General features: G+C 39.7%; 1 protein-coding gene across 1 annotated transcript; it reads right to left on the bottom strand.

The window, feature by feature from the left end:
- LOC109231524 lies at positions 12,503 to 13,156 on the bottom strand. Its single transcript, XM_019397183.1, has one exon. It carries the CDS (start codon positions 13,154 to 13,156, stop codon positions 12,503 to 12,505), a length of 654 nt encoding a protein of 217 aa, XP_019252728.1.

Here is a 23,360-nt window from a genome sequence, read left to right as displayed (position 1 = left end):
ATCTGCAGTTAAAAAAGGGCACATGCCCGCGTCTCTAAAAGCTCGTTTAACACGAGTACCTGTTTTCGTCATTCATTATGCTCTAATGTACTTGATGTACCGGGATAACTTATATGTTGTTCTATATCTCCATGAATTTGTGAAGTTTTGCTTGCGTAGTATTATTTGGGCTATGTGCTGGAATTGAGAATACCAGTTACAGTACCTATTCTCCAAAGAGGAATCCTTCCGGCAGTATCGGCCATTGTTGGCTAGCCCTAATCCTAGATAAATATCTTATCTTGAGCTACGGGATGACACAACTTGACGATGAGATTGTTTTTGCCAAACCTGCTCGAGTCTGCCCTGTGTTGTAATTAGATAAATGGAGTAATGGACGTAAATATACATTTCGAATTTAAGGACAAATGTATCATTTCATAAATAATTTGATCCCACTGATCAAAAAGGTAAAAACTAATAGCTATATTTCTTTGGAAGAAAAAATAAACTGAGAAATCGAATGGCATGTTCAAATAAGCTGAATGAGCAGTTTGTGAAATGTTTGATGGACATATTAAAAACAATAATCCATACTCTCTGTTTTTGAAATCTTTAATAGACATTCCCAATCATCTGATGTTTGTTATTCAATTTGTATTGATGTAATAAAATAGTAAACTTTCTGGAAAAATAGAAATAGAAAGTTAGTAGGACCAGAACGACAAAATAAATTCTGAAAATAATATAGGAATAAATCGAGCCCAGTGAATACACAGTGTGTCCTTAAGGAAATTATTCCCCTCAAGTAGGAGTTTTCATAAAAACCCAAAAAATCGAACCAAACCGAAAACCAAACCAAACCGACCAAAAAAACCGATACTTTTTGGTTTGGTTTGGTTTTGGTTTTGAATTTTAAAAACCGATCAAATTTGGTTTGGTTTTGGTTTTAATCAAAAAATAACCGAGAAAACCGAACCAAACCTAGTATAGGAGTAGCTATTTCAAATTTATGATTACACCTATATATATGTATATTTTTATACAAAGTTTCAAAAATTTTATGGTGAATGTTAATCGTTTGCACTTTTAGTACAGTTCTTTACCTTTATATTCTAGTTTGATTGGTAGTTTTCTTTTGTTAAGTGTAAGAATTCATTTCATGTTAAAAAAAATATATTTTTAATTGAGTCCTTAAATTATTCATCACTATTTGATTCAATCATCATCAATATATTTTAGTAAATAATAGATTTCTCAAAGGGCAATTGATTTGATAGTGTTACGTTGAAAATGTGGTTGCCGGAATATGTGTTTGGTAGTGTATGTCTTATAGAAAAACCGACAAAAACCGACATAAATCGAATCGAGAAAATCGACTTAATTGGTTTGGTTTGGTTCTAATATTTGAAAAATCGGCTTACTTGGTTTGGTTTCTTTTTTAGGGAAAAACCGATCCAAACCGAACAATGAGCACCCCTACCCTCAAGTACCCGAGGTATTGGAATATATCCTCCCAGGATAGAACGATTTAACTCACCAGCGTATTGGTACCAACAACTCTGGTGAACGGCAAACAACACAATGGTTGTAAAACACACTGGAAAATATTGTGCAGAAGAAGAAGAAGAAGAAGATAATAAGAAACTTTAATAAGTAAAAATTCTGGGATTCAAACCATATTTATAGCCCATTTGGCACTGTTTTTGGAAAGGTTTGCAACCTTTGAAAACAACCATAGCTGTTGGAACAGGTGAAAATATTGCGGGAAAATAGGATCCGAAGCCGAAGCCGAGCCGAGCGAGCAACGACAACGACGGCGCGAGGCTTGCCTTCTTCTTAACTCTTTAAGAGCGAGAAGAAGAGCAGTTGTATATATACCCAACAAAAATCTTTTCTTCCTCCAATATGGGACAATGTCCCTTTGCCAAGTAGGAAAACTCAAATATTTCATTTTCCCTCCATTTCCCATTCACCCTTTGTAAGCTACACCAAGCTTAAAGCCCAACAATCCCCCACATGAATGGGGAATGACTATAAAATAAAGGAATGCACGGACGCATGTGTGTTTTACATGTAAGATTAATTGCATCTGGATAAGTAGGTTTCCCTTTGAACTTTTCGTAGTGAACTTATATCGGAAATACTCGGTCAATCGGTAGATTTGATATGTTTGAACCATCGAGCTTTGTTGTATACCTAGACAACATAAGTCACACAATCAATCCTTAACCATCTATGGTTCTCACGGTTGTGTTCGTTTCAGCCATGAACACCGCCTGGTTTCATGAGTGCTTAGAGAATGGGCATTTATTTTCGTTCCTCTTGAAGCGGCTTACACTTCACACTCACATAGGTGATTCCTAAACGTGTAATCCTAAAGACACACTATCTGGTCATATCTTGCCAGTCTTAGCAAATTATTAATAAACTTTAAGCTTTATTGACTCATCAAAAAGCCTTCATGCTTTATCTCGATTGTGAACATTGTCTTCATCACGAGAATGGGTTGAGTTATTTGATAATGTTGAACCGTCATTCATAACTTTGTTTGATCTCTTTGAACCTAGCTCTTGGGATCTCCAGTCTGCTAGGTAGAGTTACCGCCATGATGACTTGTCCTAGGCCTTAACCCCATTCGTTTGATGATCTTTCAACTGCCTCTCTAGATAGGCCTTTTGTAAGTGAATCCGACACGTTATCTCTTGAATTTACGTAATCAATCGTGATAACACCACTAGAGAGTAGTTGTCTAACGGTATTGTGTCTCCGTCGTATATGACGAGATTTTCCATTATACATAACGCTCCCTACCCTGCCTATTGCCGCTTGACTATCACGATGTATACAAATAGGTGCCAAAGGTTTGGGCCAAAATGGAATATCTTCCAAGAAATTCCGGAGCCATTCAGCTTCTTCGCCGGCCTTATCTAAATGTCATGACCCGCCACTTCATCATGCCATGTAGGTGCCACTTGAAATATATTTTTGCCATATGGAAGGGTTACATAAGTTAGGGACTAGATCTTGGTGGAATATTCTAAAACTATGGAGAATTTCCTTGGGAAAGCTCTAGATATTTATGCACTTGTAGGAAGGCTCTAGAAAAATATAGAGGTTTCATTAGGAAGACCCTAGACCTATGGAATTACTAGGAAAGTCCTTGGAAGATTCTAGCTATATAGAATATTCTAGAGAGTATACTTATGGAAGGACTTGTGGAAATAAACATACTATCGAGTGCAATCGTCAATAAAATACTTTTTTCCACCTCGAGATGGTGTCGACTTCATATCGCAAATGTCAGTATGAATTAAGTCTAAAGGATTTGAATTCCTTTCAACAGACTTATAAAGATGTTTTACAAACTTAGATTCAACACATATTTGATATTTCGATTTATTACACTCGAATTTAGGCAATACTTCTAAATTAATTAACTTCCGTAAGGTTTTATAATTGACATGTCCTAAACAAATATGCCATAAATCATTTGACTCCAATAAATAAGAAGAAGCTGAAATTTTATTCATACTGTCAACAACCATTACATTGAGTTTGAAAAGGCCCTCTGTGAGGTAGCCTTTTCCAACATACATTTCATTCTTGCTTACAACAACTTTATTAGAAATAAATACACATTTGAATCCATTCTTCACAAGTAAAGAAGTAAAAATTAAATTCTTCCTAATTGTAGGAACATGAAGAACGTTGTTGAGCGTTAACACCTTGCCGGAAGTCATCTTCAGGAATATCGTCCCATAACCTTCAATCTTGGCTGTTGCATTATTTCCCATGGAAATCTCTTCTTCGGGACCAGAAGTAGAGTAAGTCGCAAATGCTTCTTTGACAACACAAACATGTCGAGTGGCTCCAGAGTCAATCCACCACTCCTTCGGATTTCCAACTAGGTTGAGTTCCGAAAGCATTGCACACAGATCATCAATTTCATCATTCTTCTCCACTATTTTGGCCTGTCCCTTCTTCTTATCCTTTTTGGGGAGACGACAATCAAGGGATTTGTGACCAACTTTTCCACAATTGTACCAGTTGCCCTTGAATTTCTTTTTGTTCTGTTTCTTAGTCTGTCCAGAAGACCTCTTCCTCTTTTTACTTTTTGGAGCAGTCTCCTCAACGATATTAGCTCCCATGATCGTTGAATTTCCACGCGACTTCTTCTCGGTTGTTTTGTTGTCTTTCTCAATCTTGAGACGAATCACAAGAACTTCCAACTTCATTTCTTTACGCTTGTGCTTAAGATAATTCTTGAAATCTCTCCACGAAGGAGGTAATTTTTTAATCATTGCAGCCACTTGAAATGCTTCATTCACGACCATACCTTCAGCAATAAGGTCGTGAAAAATAAGTTGAAGCTCCTGAACTTGGGTTCCAACAGTTTTGCTGTCTATCATTTTATAGTCTAGAAACTTGGCAACCACGAACTTCTTCAAGCATGCATCTTCAGCCTTGTACTTCTTCTCAAATGCGTCCCATAATTCTTTCGAAGTATTCACCGCACTGTACATATTGTATAAGTCATCCCCTAAAGCGCTTAAGATATAGCCTTTGGAAAGAAAATCTGCGTGTTTCCACGCCTCAACAATCATGAATTTCTCGTTGTCCGGCATGTCTGCAGTAGGCACTGGAGGCTCTTCACTAGTGAATTTCTTGTTTGTAATCTTTCAGAACAGCCATAGCTGTTGGAACGGGTGGGAATTAATTAATTAAATAATTGAAAGGAATTTTGTCCAAAAAGATCAATTGATGCCGATGCAGATGCCGATGCCGAAGCCGAGCCGAGCGAGCGGCGACGACGACAGCGTGAGGCTTGCCTTCTTTTTAACTCTTTAAGAGCTAGAAGAAGAGCAATTGTATATATACCCATCAAAAGTCTTTTCTTCCTCCAATATGGAGCTAACCTATTTACTACAACTTTTAACACTGCTAATGAATAACTCAAACAATCCTCGGATGCAAGATTTTAATGGATAATGAGTAGAATTTAGTTAACTAAGGAAAAATGACAATAAAACTAGCAATAATCTAGAATACAGTTGAATTCAATGGTAAAATGGTCTAGGGTTATTGATTTTCCCAATTGTCGGATTAATTCCTGACACGTTAGCTATAATCTCGCCGTAACACTCTATAAGAAATATGAGTTTTGGGTTACCGCAATTATCTCTCGATCAATTACGATAATTTACTAGAAGTATTCTCTCGAACTACTCTAGTTAACAATTTATGCAACTCAGAATTATCCCACCAAAGCTTCATTAACTCTAATCCTGCTTTTACATTCAAGTAATTAATCTCTTAACTTACTCGAAAGTAGTGTTGTTCTACAACAATCTAACCATGTGTTCTTTCTCAATCAACAAAAGATAACTAGACACGATTAATCAAGGGCCCTTTCAATTAATCACAAGACAACACGTAGTTGAACAATCACAGAGTAAAAACGGCTCAATTATATCAAAACATAGTCATGACTTCATCCAACAATTGGTTCCATCAACCCTAGATAACGGGTTTAGCTACTCATACTAAGAGATAAAAATTCACTATATAAAGTCATAATCAACAATGGAATTAAAAAGAAGAAGATAAAAAACTCTAAGGAAATTCTCTGTCTTTCTTCCGTGTTCTTGCCTTCAAAATCTCTCTAAAAACAGCTCCCCCTCTCTTTTGGACGAATTAGGCTTCATATAGGTTTAGGTTAGTCGCCCTGGAAATTACATAATTGACCCTGGTTTCTTGGATTTCGTCAGCCCGTCCGTGGCCGCGGATCTGACTGCAGATTTGGCACATGTTCTGTCCGCGACCGCGGATCTGACCGTGGAGCTGATCGCGGAGCTGACACTTGCTTTTCTTTCTCCTTTTCGACCGTGCTATCTTCCCATTGGCCTTCCACGCTCCATATTGAGTTCAAAATACTCTTTAGCTTCCTCCTAGCTCGAAGGTGGCTCCTGCAAAACGAGAAACTCTTAATTAGAGCATTTTGTTGCCTTTTAACATTCAAAATTGATAAAGTGCGGCCAAATTAGAGTGTAAATAGTATCTAAATTGCATAATTATCGTCTACTATCAACACCCCACACTTAAACCTTTGCTCGTCCTCGAGCAATCAAACCACACTCTATAGAGGCCTAACTTCCCCCGAGCGACTTCCCTAACTCGTCACACCAAGAATATTCCTCATAGATTGAGTACATTAGTGTAACATCCACACCTCAAGAGTTGACTCCCGCGAGCCACACAATATTCCTAACCGGCTTACTTACTCTAACTCAGAGGTCCAAACTTACCTCTCCTTAATGAATCAAGTGCCTGCTCACAACAAAAGAGACTCATTCCACAATCTATAAAATGCACACACACTGAGGAACTTCAATATAAACAGAATTCACTCACCCTCAGAAATGACATTCATATGCCACAAAAGATGCACAATAGGCTTGCCCGTAGTGTACTACTCTACTAATCGAGCTCATTCTGTCTAGGATCAAGGAGGGCTTTATTTGGTTGTAATGTAGGCTACGGGACGGGTATGATACATTTAGATATACGAGTGGCTACACCTTCCTAAGCACTTTAATACATATACTTTAACATTTAAAACCCCACACTTATGTGGAACCATAACTCCACCTTCACTTCAATATATATTACCCCTTACTTCTTTAAGCACAATTACACCAAGAGTCACCACTTATCAAGGAATATATATATATATATTCACAACAATACAACTATTTTTTCCTTTTCTTTCTTTCTGAATTCAAGCGGCTCTTACTTTTTTCAAAACAGTGCACTTTTTCTCCTTATTTCATTAGTTCCACTCGAAAGCCAAACCAACCACCCCACACTTTAACTTTTACAAAGTTCATAACAATTCAAGTGCTCATGAGAGGTGAAACGATTCAAATATATGGTTAATTCAAACAAATGGGTATGGCTTGTAGTGTGGTTGCCAAAGAAACGGGATTACAGGCTCAACGGGGTTAACTATGATACATAACACATGGGTGTGAAGTATATATATGGTTCAACAAAGAAATGCCTATATCACATTCCAGACTAAACAAGACTACTATTTCGCTTTGCAGACACACGAGGCAAGTTCTAGGCATCAAATGTCATGCACAGAACACAACAAGCCTCACACACACATGGCACACCAGATTGGTTCATCAAACACTCTGATCAGGGTACTTAAGCCAAATTAAGAACATACAATTTAAGGCATTCTTACAAGAGTCGACAACTGAGCCTAAGCGTCACACTAAAGTACCCGCTATATTTAAGGCATTCCGACGTTAAGAGATCCTATTTCTATTTCCGCCCATAGCCCACAAGTTCCTACTAATAATAAAAAAACTAACTACACCCGGTTCAAATGAAACCCTTGGAAAAGAACCGTGGCTTAAAGAAAAACCAAGGGGGAATTGATACACTACTACAAAAGAAAATCTTTTTGTGTTTTTTTTCTTCTTCGACTTTAGTCCCTCAAGAAACCCGTCGAATGATATCCATCGCCGGGACACGTCAAAAATGATTTATGTAAATAAACTACAAAACTATTCTACATACAACATACCACAAAGTATCCCCCACCCCACACTTAAAATGATGGCATGTCCCTATGTCATACAAGATAAAGTAATGTGAGGTAAAGTAACTTCCCTGGAAGATCAGTCTTGATCGGAGACAATGCCGGGGTCGAGATGACACGCTCTCCCCAGCGCACTCAGCAAGCCCATGATTTTTTTCTCCGACTTCGCATTTTGGGTGGCTAAAGCATCAACTCTAGTCCCCAACTCCGTGATGGAAGTGCGCAGCCCTACCATTTCCTGTTCTAAGTCTGTCATCCGCATACTCCGTCTGACTGCAGATGAACCTTCAACCGCGGCTACTTGTTCCCGTGGGGGTGAGGATGGCCCAACTTGTTCCTGTGGGGTTGAAGATGGCCCAACTTCCTCCTCCTCTTTATCGCTCTCCTCTGACGCCTCAGAATCATCACTATCAGGTGAACCGGGTGCCACCGTGTCTTTCCCAATGGTCACTTTGGATGCCCGGAACTTTGTTTGTTTCTTCACATTGCCATCCACATTGGGTTTCTATGGCACCCCTACAGCCCGGCACAATCTAGTGACCAGAGATGGGAAGAAGAACCCATACCTCCTCAGCGTTGAATGGATGAACATCTCAGAGTGAATAACCTTGGCCACATCAAAATCTTGGCCATCACGAAGCACCAGATCAAAGCAGCTCTCGGACCATTTACCTCAGTGGTGTTGTGGGACGGTAGCAGTCGACTATTGACGATGTACAACCAACACTTTTCTTCAAAGGTGAGTGAGGTTGAGTGCAACTTCGATCCCGGTACAACCCACACTACCTCTTTTTCTGGTACACAGATAGTTCCTAAAAACAATTGCCAATTTGTTGGTTCTCACCGGTAAGTATCATAGTAATCCACCTCCCCAGTGAATGCAGGCAAGCGATACACTCTCCTGATGGCTTCAATCGAGGCATTCACCCTCTTTTGTCGCACAGTGCAGATGTGATCCTCATGTCAGAACAGTTGGCGTAGAATTCCCTAACAAGCATCAAGTTACCGTCCTCCGGCTCTTCAAAGAAGATGTCTAGCCTGCGCCTAATCAACTCCCTATGCATATTGGGGCACTCAGCCTGGAGAGCTCCCATGTCAACTCCCCTTTCTGGTACAGGCTTTCTAATAGCCTTCCAACAGAAATGGTCTTGGGCAGCTCTATAGACAACCTGGTGCGATCAAACTGAGCTGAACTGGTTGGTGACCGTGCCCGGGACGAGCCTCTATGACCACTTGATGAGGCACCGGTAGTGCGTCTCTTCTTTGAAGATCTCATGGTACCTACACAACAACCACCGCTATCGATAATTGGCGGAATATGTGAACCAAGGGCGGTTACTCAGACTTCACCCGCACCATTGGTCACAATTTATACTAAAAAAACTCATTGTGGCAATTCAACAAACACCTACTATGCATATGCCCCCCATGTACCCAAAGACCCAATTAAACTTCCATTCTTCACAACTCAAAAATGTCTTCCCAACCCAACCAAATCTAATGTCCTCACATACCAACAAACAAAAACAAAGATAAGAGTACCCACAACTTCTACTATTCTACACTTACAATAGAAGAGAAAAAAAGAATGCAAAAAAAAAATTGAAAAAAAAAACTAAAAAAAGAAAGTAGAAGCATGTACTTACTTGAGAATCTTGTGAGGAATGGAGCTTGGGTAGTGGTTGAGTAGAGAAGAGGGAGAAGGAGAGGAGATTTGGTGAAGTTAGAAAAAATATTGGGGAGAAGATGGGGGAGGGGAGCGCTGGTTTTGATTTGGGGAAGGGGGAGGGTTTTAGATGTGTTTTTGTTTAAAGGGGAGGGGAAAAGAAGTAGGGGGAGTGGGCGGATGAGGGGAAGGAAGCGCCTGATTTAACGTCCCGGTATAACGCAGGCCTTCTTTATTACTCTTCGCTCATGTATTGGGGCTCTTCCAAAGATATTACCACTCTATCCCCCTTTTCTTCTACCATTCCAAGGTAATGTTTCAACCTTTGCCCATTCATCGTGAACTTATTTGTTCCATCTTCGGATTCAATTTCTACAGCTCCACTTGAGAACACTTGCACCACTCTAAAGGGTCTTGACCATCGGGACTTCAATTTACCTGGAAAAAATCTTAGTCTCGAGTTGTATAACGACACTAGATCTCCAAGTTTGAAGTTCCGATCTAGAATATGCTTATCATGCATTATTTTCATCCTTTCTTTGTACAATCTTGCGTTCTCAAATGCATGGAACCTGAATTCCTCGAGTTCATGTAACCCAGTGACTCTACTGGTGCCTGCGGTCTCCATATTCAAATTCAACTGCCGCAGTGCCCTAAGGGCTTTATGCTCGAGCTCTACAGGAAGGTAGCATGCTTTTCCAAATACCAACTTGTATGGTGACATACCAATTGGAGTTTTAAGTGTTGTGCGGTACTCCCATAATGCATCATCCAGCTTCTTTGCCCAATTAGTCCTTGTCGTACTGTCTTGGTTAGGACACTTTTGATTTCCCGGTTTGACACTTCAACTTGCCTGCTTGACTGTGGATGATAAGGGGTGGTCACCTTATGGCGAACTCCATACTTTTTCAACAACCGTACGAACGCTCTATTATAAAAATGGGTTTCACCATCACTAATTATAGCTCTCGGGGTGCCAAAACGCGTGAAGATGTTTTTCTTTAGAAAGATTGTCACCCCCTTTGCATCATTGGTTGGGAGAGTCACAGCTTCAACCCATTTGGAGATATAGTCAACTGCCACCAGTATGTATTTGTTACCATACGAGCTGACGAATGGCCCCATAAAGTCAATCCCCCACATGTCAAATACCTCCCCTCTTAAATAGTAGTCATCGGCATCTCGTGACGTCGAGATATGTTGCATGTCCTTTGACATTCATCGCAACTTTTCACCCAAGCATGGGCATCCTTGAACAGAGTTGGCCAATACAAACTCGATTCCAACACCTTAGCTATTGTCCGAATCCCTCCAAAGTGTGCACCATATGGTGAAGCATGGCAAGCCTGCAAAACAGAAGGTTGATCTTTCTCGGGGATACACCTTCGGATTATGTTATCTACACATATTTTAAAAAGTAGAGGTTCATCCCAATAATAAAACCGACAATCACGAAAGACCTTTTTCTTTTGAATTGAAAAGAGTTCATAAGGTACAATACCGCTTGCTAAATAATTAGCAATATCAGCATACCATGGTGTCTCCGGTTCATCCGGGAATGTCTCTGTTATATCTTCAACCTCTGCCTTCTTTTCAGCTCCTTCCAACCTTGAGAGGTGGTCTGCTACTTGGTTCTTTGTCCTTTTTCTGTCACGGATCTCCAGGTCGAATTCTTGTAGCAAAAGAACCCAGCGGATCAAGCGTGGCTTTGACTCCTTCTTTGCTATCAAGTACCTAATTGCTGCATGGTCAGTATAAACAATAACTTTTGAACCAATCAAGTACGACCTGAATTTGTCGAATGCAAAAACTACAACCAACATCTCTTTTTCCGTCATGGTGTAATTGAGATTTGAACCGCTTAGCGTCCTACTTGCATAGTAAATTGGGTGCATCAGCTTATCCTTTCGCTGCCCCAAGACTGCTCCTATAGCATAGTCACTTGCGTCACACATGAGCTCGAACGGTTGCTCCCAGTTTCGGTGCAATAATGATGGGTGCAGTCAATCTCTTCTTCACCTCCTCAAAAGCCAACCTGCAATCATTAGAAAACCCAAAGGGCTGATCATTTTCAAGGAGTTTATATAAAGGGTTAGCAATCATGGAGAAATGTTTTATGAATCACCTGTAGAACACGGTGTGCCCAAGGAAACTTCTCACTGCCTTGACAGAAGTGGGCGGTGGCAACTTCTTAATCACGTCAACGTTAGCATGGTCAACCTCAATTCCTTTGCTGGACACTGGATGCCCCAAGACTATCCCTTCTTGTACCATAAAATGGCACTTCTCCCAATTCAGCACTAAATTTGTCTCCACACATCTTCTGAGCACTCTTCTTAAATTGTGAAGATAGTCCTCGAATGAATCCCCCACCACGGAGAAATCATCCATAAATACCTCCATAATGTCTTCAACCATGTCCGTGAAAATGGCTAACATACATCGCTGGAATGTAGCCGGTGCATTGCAAAGTCTAAAAGGCATTCTCCGAAAAGCAAAGATGCCATACGGACAGGTGAATGATGTTTTCTCTCTATCTTTGGGGGCTATTGAGATCTGATTGTACCCCAAATATCTATCCAAGAAACAGAAGTGAGATCGCCCAGCCAACCTGTCCAACATTTGGTTAATGAATGGCAAGGGAAAATGGTCCTTCCGGGTGGCTGTGTTCAATTTCCGATAATCTATGCAAATCCGCCATCCCGTAACTGTACGAGTAGAGATCAACTCGTTATTCTCATTTTGTACGACCGTCATTCCTCCCTTCTCCGGTACACACTGAACAAGGCTAACCCAATTGCTGTCAGAGATGGGGAAGATGATACCCGCATCTAACCATTTGATCACTTCCTTCTTCACCACCTCTTTCATATTCGGGTTCAGCCTTCGTTGATGTTCTCTGGAAGGTTTGTGCCCTTCTTCCAGAGAATATTGTGCATACAAAAAGCTGGGCTGATACCCTTTATGTTTGCCATGGTCCAACTAATAGTAGTCTTACATTCTTGTAACACCTGTAGGAGTTGCTCTACCTGCACAGCTAGCAAACCGGATGATATAATAACAGGTAAAGTAGAATTAGGCCCTAAGAAAGCATACCTGAGATGCGCTGGGAGCGGTTTTAGGTCCAACTGTGGTGGCTCCTCTATCGATGGTTTCGCAGGTGTTGTTGTTCTTTCTTCTAAGTTTAGGGGCTCGAACTGGGGTTCCCTTTTCCAGAACTCTTGAACTTCAAGAGCCATGACCTACTCTGCCAACTCCTCACCATCCACATTTTCCAGATTCATCAAGCAGGATTCTAACAGATCCCTGACATTAATAGTCTCATCCTCCTCTTGTAGTATTACATCTACGGCCTCCACTAGTGAGCAATTTGCAAATTCGGTGGGTCTCCTCATAGATTGTTGAACATTGAATATTATCTCTTCATTGTTCAACCTCATTTTTAATTCTCTAGTTTCACAATCAACCAATGCTCTCCCAGTGGCTAAAAATGGCCTGCCCAGAATGATTGGTATCTCTTCATCCAATTTACAGTCAAGAATGACGAAGTCTGCAGGGAATACAAATTTTCCCACTTGAACAAGCACATCATCAAGAATTCCTGTCGGTCTTTTGACTGTGCGATCAGCTAGTTCCAGCAACATTGAGGTCGGTCTAGCTCTGCCAATGCCCAGTTTTGTATAGATTGCCAAGGGCATCAAGTTTATACTGGCTCCCAAGTCACACAATGCTTTAGCAAAAGCATAACTCCCAATGGTGCATGGGATAATGAAACTACCTGGATCAGACACCTTTTGAGCCATGGGCCTTGTCACTACCGCGCTGCAGGTCTGCGTCAGAGTTACAATGGACAGGTCTTGGAAGTCAAATTTTCGCGACATCAGGTCCTTCATCATTTTTGCATACCCTGGCATTTCCCTCAAAGCATCCATCAGTGGAATATTCAATTGAATTTGTTTGAGCATTTCCATGAATTTCCTGTATTGATCATCTTTCTTTTGCTTTACCAACCTCTAAGGGATGGTGCGGGAATCAACCTCTGCCCACTGCTTTGTGTCCTTTCTTTGCTCGAAGCTTTTTCTACTACTTGTTCTGAGAGTTGTTCACCTTCCTTCTCCTTACCCTTGTCAACCTGTGCCTGCTCGATTACAACCTCAGTGAGCTCTGCTGACTCATTTGTCTCTAATATAACTGGGGTAACTAGAGTAGTTGGCATTGTCTCTCTCCTAGATTGAGCAACTTCTTGCTCCCTGTCTAAATCTCTTCCATTCCTGAGACTCACTGCCATGAGCTGATTTGGGTTCTGCTCCTTTGGATTAATGTTTGTATCTGCAGGCAATGTTCCTTGTGGGCGATTGTTCAAGGCCATAGATAGCTGTCCCAATTGAGTTTCAATGCCTTTGATTGCTGAATCATGTGCAGCTAACTTCTCTTGCATCTTTCCATTTGTCCCAATGAGTTGTTGCAGCATACCCGTGATTTCGATCCTGTTACTATCCTCCTGTTGATGAGGTGGTTGGTAGGCCAACTGTTGCTGGTGTTGCTGATTATAGCCCTGTTGCCTCTGATAAGGCACGACTTGGCCTTGTGGTCGTGCTCCTCCTGGATTAGGGTTGTGTTGTGGCTGGTTTGGTATGTATTGCTGGTTTGATGTTGGTCCCCATTGCTGTCCACCTTGCCTATGACCTCCGAAATTATTGACATAATCCATGTCTTCTCTGAAACCCTGGTTGTCATTCTCTCCACTCCACGAGCACACATATGACTGGTTTATGCAAGGAGTGCATAAGCCTCCATTTGTAGTATCAACAATGTGCACCTGTTTCGTACCCATCTCATCAATTTTCTTTGTCAGCAAGCTCATTTGGGTCATAAGAGTGTCTATGTCTTCTGTATTTGTGTTGTTTGGGTCAAGAGCGACATAATGGAAAATTGGGGTGAGTATTGTGTCTTTCGTCATCCAGCCTGAATTTTGAGACATCTTGTCAAGAAGAAACTTACACTCTGTGAATGTTTTGCTCAAGAATGCACCCCGGCAGAAGCATCTACATTAGCCTTCAGACTGTCAGCCAAACCCATATAGAATCTCTGTCCCAGCATCTGATCCGGAATGCCATGGTGAGGACACTTCACCAACATACCCTTAAACGTCTCTCAGGTTTCTTGCAAAGTCTCAGTCGGTTTCTGCCTGAATTGCAATATCTCATGAATCTTCCTCGCAGTTTTGTTGGGTGGATAAAACTTGTTTAAGAACTGCTTGACTAGTTCCTCCCAAGTAGCAATGGAGTTTATTGGGAGCGAATTCAGCCAAGTTTGAGCCTCCCCGGTCACTGAGAATGGGAACGGTAATAATTTGATTGCCTCAGGAGTCACATTCGGTTGTCTTTGAGTGACACATATTGATAGAAAGTTCTTCAGATGTTGTTACGGGTCTTCGATGTATGACCCGGAGAACAACCCTTTATTCTGCAACAGGTGCAGCATGTTGTTGGTAATCTGAATGTCTCCGCTTGTATCTGAGGAACCGCAATTGTTGTGGCCAGGTTATCAGCAGTTGGTGCGCCCAATCATAAAGAGCAGCTTCCGGCACAAGAGGTGCTACCACTCTGACATTTGGGTCATCTCGATCATTCCTGTTGTTCCCGTTGACGTTATCTATGTCATCCATTTCAATTTCAATTTGTTCGTTTTGTTTCAGCTGTTTGCTCTTCTTGTTAGCCCGGTTCAATGTCCGGAATGCTTTCTCGGGGTCTGAGAGTCCTTCAAGGAGTTCACCAGCTCTCAAAGAGCTTCTAGGCATGCACCTGAGTCACAGAATAGTTCAAACGTGAGAATTTCAATGGAAATATTTTTAACACCTGAGAAAATTGATCTAAACTAATAATCCAGCAATTCTTCCAAGTTGTAATAAATAATACTGTTAGTCCCCGGCGACGGCGCCAGAATTTGATCACGCCCAACTATGCCTTATAAAAAGGACTAAGCGGTCGCTGCAAATATAATCCGGTTCAAGTCCGGAATCGAATTCCACAGGGAACTAACCTATTTACTACAACTTTTAACACTGCTAATGAATAGCTCAAAAAATCCCCAGATGCAAAATTTTTAATGGATAATGAGTAGAATTTAGTTAACTAAGGAAAAATGACAATAAAACTACCAATAATCTAGAATAGAGTTGAATTCAATGGTAAAATGGTCTAGGGTTATTGATTTTCCCAATTGTTGGATTAATTCCTGACACGTTAGCTATAATCTCGCTGTAACCCTCTATAATATGAGTTTTGGGTTACTGCAATTATCTCTCGATCAATTACGATAATTTACTAGAAGCATTCTCTCGAACTACTCTAGTTAACAAGTTATGCAACTCAGAATTATCCCACCAAAGCTTCGTTATCTCTAACCTGCTTTTAAATTCAAGTAATTAATCTCTTAACTTACCCGAAAGTGGTGTTGTTCAACAACAATCTAACCAAATGTTCTTTCTCAGGCAACACAAGATAACTAGACACGATTAATCAAGGGCCCTTTTAATTAATCACAAGACAACACGTAGTTGAACAATCACAGAGTAAAAATGGCTCAATTATATAAAACATAGTCAAGACTTCATCCAACAATTGGTTCCATCAACCCTAGATGACGGGTTTAGCTACTCATACTAAGAGATAAAAATTCACTATACAAAGTCATAATCAATAATGGAATTAAAAAGAAGAAGATAAAAAACTCGAAGGAAGTTCTCTGTCTTTCTTCCATGTTCTTGCCTTCAAAATCTCTCTTAAAACAGCCCCTCCTCTCTTTTGGACGAATTAGGCTTCATATAGGTTTAGGTTAGTTGCCCTGGAAATTACATAATTGACCCTGGTTTCTTGGCTTCTGTCAGCCCGTCCGCGACCGCGGATTGGACTGCGGATTTGGCACATGTTCTGTCCGCGGTCGCGGAGCTGACACTTGCTTTTCTTTCTCCTTTTCGACCGTGCTGTCGATTGGCCTTCCACGCTCCATATTGACTCCACAATACTCTTTAGCTTCCTCCTAGCTCGGAGTGACTCCTGCAAAACGAAAAACTCTTAATTAGAGCATTTTGTTGTCTTTTAACATTCAAACATTAATAAAGTGCGGCCAAATTAGAGTGTAAATAGTATTTAAATTGCCTAATTATCATCTACTATCACTACATCAAGCTTAAAATTAAGCTACACCAAGCTTAAAGCCCAACAATGTTTACATTGCCCTTTAAGTGTGATGTGGATCTAGATCAATGAATATCTAACTTACCAATAGTATCAGAATTTGCAGGAATATAGGTAGAGCAAGATGACAACAACTGTATGTCGCTCCCTCTCCACATATTCGCATGTATACAAAAAGTGATAGAGGTCAATTGGTAAATTACGATCTTTACATTATCCAATTGAAGAATAACTCTTATCTTTATTTCTTTGCCATAGAGATTCTTTGGTGCTAAAACTCACAAACATGTGGATGGCCTCCCAAAGCACAATCGGGGAAAAAAAAATCAGAAATAATCATATTTAAAACTGGTAATTGAAACATAGCCACAGTTTTAAAAATAATCGAAATTTAGCCATTTTTTATGTAAAGATAAAATCTGAACAAAAAACACCCTTAGAATCCGAAAAAATTCCAGCATAATTGTATACGGTAAAAATCGGGGCTACCCGATTTCATTCTTTGGTCGGGATAGGAACGTCACGACAAAGAGCTGGGACGTCGAGTCCGGATCGAGGTAGACCTCGATTGTGACCAGAAAAAGGCAGACTTCAAGTGACATCGGCGTAGCTCGATAACGGAAAAGGCGAGATATAACGCGATTGATCGAGGATCGTGGCGTGAATCTCGGAACGGTTCAATTTACAGCGGTTAATTAGATGTTAATATGATTTCCTATTATAATTAGAAGTGTACCTTATTTAGGACTCCTCTATTATATAAAGAGGGATCCCATTCATTTGTAAGGAGGATGGTTCACTGATAAGAATATATACACTCATTACTTTCTTGCTACTTCACTTACTGTTCATCAGAGTTGCTTTATCATTTAATATTATCCCACTCATGACTATCCCAAGTCGAGGTCGAGATCTGGCTAGCATACTGGTTTGATTCATTTTATTCTCTAATTTATTCATTTATTTCCTTGCTTATCAATTAGTATTGAACGAAATCACGTATCCTTTAAACCACAATATAAGTTTAATTGTTATCCAAATTTGAGGGTAAATAATAATATGATGGAGTTCGAATTTTTACATATGAGCTTCTAGCATAATGTGCTGGAATTTTATAATGTGTTGGAGTTACATCATAATATGTTGGAAGTTTATATGCAGGAACTCCATAATCCCGCATATTATGCCGAAACTTTCTGTGTGCTAGAGTTCCAACATAATATGCTGGAAGTTTATACGCATGAGCTCCATAATCCAGTATATTATACTAGAACTTTTCGTGTTTCAACAAAATAGTGGCTATTTTGCAATAACTTCACAAACGCTGGCTATTTTTCAATTACCAGTCCGAAAACTGGCTAGCTCGTGCTATTTTTACAGCATAATCTTGAAGTGGTTCTTTTTCAAGTGGCACACTTTTAACAAGAACAAATTTACTAAAGTTTATGCATTTTGTGAATATCATGGGTAGTAGTGCAAGCACAAAGGAACTTTTGACTTTTTTTTTTTTTTTTAAATCTCTTAAGTCAACTGTTTGAGATATGTTTAGCTTTTAACCATTACTCGCCCGACCTGATACCCATCTTGGAGGCTATCATGATTAACATGAATCATAATGGTGCAAATTAGTTTTTCATTGGGTTTTAGTCAGTAGCGGCGTCATGATTTTCACTAAAGAGAATAAAAATTTTAAAAAGAAAATACACGAAAAAGTCAAGAAAATTTAATTCATAAGTATATAGTTGTTTCAGTGTGACCTTTAGGTCACTGGTTCGAGTCGTCGAAGTAGCCATTAATTCTTACATTAGGGTAGACTGTCTACATCACACCCCTTTGGGTGCGAACTTTTCCGCACCCTTTCTGAACGTGAGTTACCTTGTGAATAGTAAAAAATAATTTTTATCTAAATAGTATAATTTTCTGGTGAAGTAGAGTCAGTTAACATCCCCTTAGAGCTATGTGGCTCCGCCGCTGATTTTAATCATCTTGAAAGTCAACCCTTTGAGCATTTCCAAAAAGGTGAAGGAAATGGGGAAAGTAAAAGTCAAATACTGATCCAACTATAAATATCAAACAGAAAAGAAATTTCTGATGCTCACAAATAAGATGTTATGATAGTGATTGAAGCACTTATCTCAGCTTTGAAGAATCGCATACGAAATATCTCTACCAGCTGTTATTATTCAATAAATTCTAGACCAGCTAAAAAATTATTCTCAACTTTTTGACATTAGATCATTTTGTTGGACTTTAAGCCATTGGGCTTTAAAGTAGAAGAAGTGTGAATTGGAAATGAAGGGAAATAAAATGGAGGGAAATTGAAAATTTGAAGAAGTGAACTTTTGTCTTGCACTTTGTCCCTTATTGGTGAGGGACAACCACATTTGTGTGCTTATATATAGAATCACTTCTTAAAGCTCTTAAAAGGAGTTGAAGAGAATGAACCCTCGCGCCGTCGTCGTCGTCGCTCGGCTTCGGCTTCGGCTTCGGCTTCGGCTTTGTCAAATGATCGATCGATGAGATTATTTTTGGACAAAATTTATTTAATTATTTAATAATTAATTAAATGCCAAATCACTGCTGAAAATACGCCAGAACCCTGCTGAAGGTTCAGAGGGCCTCTATAGCCGCGGTAGAACCGCGGCAGGCTGATCCAGAGAGCCTCTCTGACCGCGGTAGAACCGCGGCAGGCAGCGTATTCTTCTGAAAGGCACCTTTTCCAGACACCTCTTCTGATAATTGCCTATAAATTCTGAGGCAAGACTCCATTTTCTAGACACGAAAAATACTCCAGAACTTCTTTCTTTTAGAATATACTGCATCCTAATTCGCAGTCTCTCTCTCTCAAATTCGTAAGTGTGATTTTGCTCCGTTCTTTGAGTTTGTTGGTATCCTGCAGTTTGTATTGCCACTGTTGCAGGAAGGTTTATTCCGTTTTATCCTGGGAGGATTTAATCCATTACCTTGGCAACGTGTGAGGGGGTTAAAATTCCTTAAGGACACACAAGAAAATTCTGGACTCGGAATATTTCTTAAACTCTTCTGTTTTTCCAGTTTCTTTTATTTTTTCTAACAGTTTTTTTTCTTGATTTTTGGTTTAACACAGTAACGCTCACAAGCTTAAGGAATTTTATACTAACGTTTCTGTGTTGAAACATATATTAAACTGTTATTCATATTTTATATACTGTTTTGGAGACTAAAGCCTTGTTGCTTTCTACTCCAATAATTCTTTCTGTCCGGTTTAAAGTACATAAAAACTTTGCCGGAATAATAAACGTACGGGTTTGAAGTATATAAAAACTTCACCATTGTTACGTGTTGTATATTTGGTTTGATATTCAGTTTGAAGATATCAAAACTTCACTGATTTAACAAAGTTCTGTATTGTTTTCAACTTTACAGAAATATGACGAATGAAAACCAAACTAATGGAAGTGTTGCGGGAACGGGTGCTACTGTTACGAGTGCTGCTGCCTCGTCAAGCCGTTCTACTCCTGCTCATGCTATGGCACCGGCAGAAAAACCCGGAAAGTTTTCCGGTATTGACTTCAAACGCTGGCAAATGAAGATGCTCTTCTATCTTACTACATTGAGTTTGCAACGTTTCATCAAGGAGGATCCTCCGGTCATGGCTGAAAATACTCCGGATGATGAACGACTTGTTGTAACCGAAGTATGGAAACATTCTGATTTCCTGTGCAAAAATTACATTTTGAGTTATTTGGAAGATGGCTTGTACAATGTCTATAGTGTCATGGAAACTTCAAAAGCGTTATGGAATGCGCTTGAGAAGAAGTATAAGACTGAGGATGCCGGACTTAAGAAGTTCGTGGCTGCAAGGTTCTTGAATATCAAGATGATTGACACTAGGTCGGTCATAACTCAAGTCCAAGAACTACAAGTCATTGTACATGACCTCCTTGCTGAAGGTATGGTCATAAATGAGGCCTTTCAAGTCGCTGCTTTCATTGAGAAGTTACCTCCGCGGTGGAAGGATTTTAAGAACTATCTTAAACACAAACAGAAGGAAATGACACTAGAAGACTTGATTGTTCGTTTGAGGATAGAAGAGGACAACAAAAATGCTGAAAAGAAGTCACATGGACACTCGACAATAATGGGGGCAAACATTGTTGAGGAGGCACCACAAAATAAGAAGAGGAAGAAAGCTTCTGGACCAAAGAATTACCCAAGTAAGAAGAAGTTCAAGGGTAATTGCCACAACTGTGGAAAATCTGGGCATAAGGCAGTGGATTGTCGTGCGCCAAAGAATGATAAGAAGAAAAAGAATCAAGCCAACATGGTTGAAGATGAAATGGAAGACTTGTGTGCCATGTTGTCTGAATGCAACTTGGTAGGAAATCCAAAAGAATGGTGGATAAATTCTGGAGCCACCCGCCATGTTTGTGCTAACAAGGAGTTATTTTCTTCTTATGCCCCCGCAGGTCCCGACGAGACAATCTTCATGGGAAATTCATCTACGGCCAAAATTGAAGGAGTTGGCAAGATTGCGTTGAAGATGACGTCGGGAAAAATAGTGACTCTAAACCAAGTCCTCCATGTTCCAGAAATTCGCAAGAATCTTGTGTTTACCTCACTTCTTGTCAAGAATGGATTCAAATGTATTTTTGTTTCTAATAGTGTTGTACTAAGTAAGACGATTTGTATGTAGGAAAAGGTTACCTAAATGAGGGCCTTTTTAAGCTAAATGTAATAGCAGTTCCTATCAATAAAGTGAATGCTTCTTCTTACTTGCTTGAGTCAAACACTTTATGGCATTCGCGTTTAGGTCACGTAAACTTCAAAACATTGCGAAAGATGATAAATCTAGAAGTATTGCCAAAATTTGATTTCATTAATTCCAAATGTCAAATATGTGTGGAATCAAAGTATGCTAAGCATCCTTATAAGTCCGTTGAAAGGAATTCAAGTCATTTAGACTTAATTCACACAAATATTTGCGACATGAAGTCAACACCATCTCGCGGTGGGAAAAAGTATTTATTACTTTTATTGACGATAGCATGAGATACTGCTATGTTTATTTACTTAATAGTAAAGATGAGGGAATTGATGCTTTCAAGCAATACAAGAGTGAAGTTGAAACGCAACTAAACAAAAAGATCAAAATGATAAGAAGTGATAGGGGTGGCGAATATGAATCTCCTTTTGAAGAATTATGTTTGGAAAATGGCATTATTCACCAAACTTGTTAAGTCTCTTTATGGACTAAAACAAGCACCCAAGCAATGGCATGCGAAATTTGACCAAACAATATTGTCAAATGGCTTTAAGATTAATGAATGTGATAAATGTGTTTACATTAAGAACATTCCAAATCATGTAGTCATTTTTGCTTATATGTTGATGATATGCTAATAATGAGCAAAGACATTGCCGACATTCAAGCTACTAAACGCATGCTTGCTAGTAAGTTTGATATGAAAGACTTAGGAGTTGCCGATGTAATTCTAGGAATTAAAATCTAGAGGACTCCTCAAGGTCTAGCTTTGTCTCAATCACATTACGTGAAAATGGTACTTGAAAAATTCAAACACTTGGAATTTAGAAGTGCAAGAACTCCAATTGACTTAAATCATTATCTCATAAAGAATAAAGGTGAAAGTACGTCTCAATTGGAGTATGCTCGTGTGTTGGGAAGCTTAATGTACATCATGAACTGTACACGACCTGATATAGCTTGTGCGATAAGTAAACTTAGTCGATTCACAAGTAATCCCAACAAACATCACTGGGTAGCAATGAAACGAGTTCTGGGATATTTGGAATATACCCAAGACTACGCTTTGCACTACAATAAATATCCTGCGGTTGTCGAAGGATATAGTGATGCAAATTGGATAACCGGCTCAACAGAAATAAAGTCCACAAGTGGATATGTTTTTACTGTTGGTGGAGGAGCAGTATCTTGGAAGTCTTCCAAACAAACGTGCATTGCTCGCTCTACAATGGAATCAGAGTTTATAGCTTTGGATAAAGCCGGTGAAGAAGCTGAATGGCTTCGAAATTTTTTAGAAGACATTCCGTTCTGGCCAAAACCTTTGGCTCCTATTTGCATACGTTGCGATAGTGAGGCTGCAATAGGACGGGCAGGGAGCGTTATGTATAACGGAAAGTCTCGTCATATACGACGAAGACATAACACCGTTAGACAACTACTTTCTAGTGGAATTATCACTATTGATTATGTAAGATCAAAGGATAATGTGGCGGATCCGCTTACAAAAGGCTTAACTAGAGAGGGAGTTGAGAAATCATCTAAGGGAATGGGACTATGGCCGAGGACAAGTCAACATGGCGGTAACTCTACCTAGAATTTTGGATGTTCCGAGATCTAGGTTCAAGGAGCTCAAACAAAGTTGTGATTGACCGGTTCAACATTGTCAAAATAAAATCTTTGGTCCATTCTCGTGATGAAGACAATGTTCAGTAACAAGGATAGAACTTTACACGTTCTTTAATGATTACCTAAGTTTGATGAGGTATTTATCAAATAGTGTCAATCTAAAGGATTACACGTTTAGGAATCACCTATGTAAGTGTGAAGTGGAAGCCGCTTCAATGAGAATTCTGTAAGGCCAATTCTCTACGCACTTATGAGACCAGGCGGTGTTCATGGCTGAAACGAACACAACAATGAGAACTAAAAGACGGTTAAGGGTTGATTGTGTGACATATGGTTGTCTAGGTATACACTAAAGTTCGACGGTTCAAAGATATCAAATCTACCGATTGACCGAGTATATCCGACATATGTTCACTACGGAAAGTTCAAAGGGAAACCTACTTATCCAAATGCAATTAATCCTTACTTGCAAAATCACATAGCTTTCATCTATGATCTTTCTTGATCAGTCATTCCCATTCATGTGGGGGA

The sequence above is a fragment of the Nicotiana attenuata genome, chromosome 8 (genome assembly GCF_001879085.1).
Source record: "Nicotiana attenuata strain UT chromosome 8, NIATTr2, whole genome shotgun sequence".
Classification (NCBI taxonomy): domain Eukaryota; kingdom Viridiplantae; phylum Streptophyta; class Magnoliopsida; order Solanales; family Solanaceae; genus Nicotiana; species Nicotiana attenuata.
The sequence above is the reverse complement of the archived record's forward strand: the minus strand, read 5'-3'. Positions and strand labels throughout refer to the sequence as shown.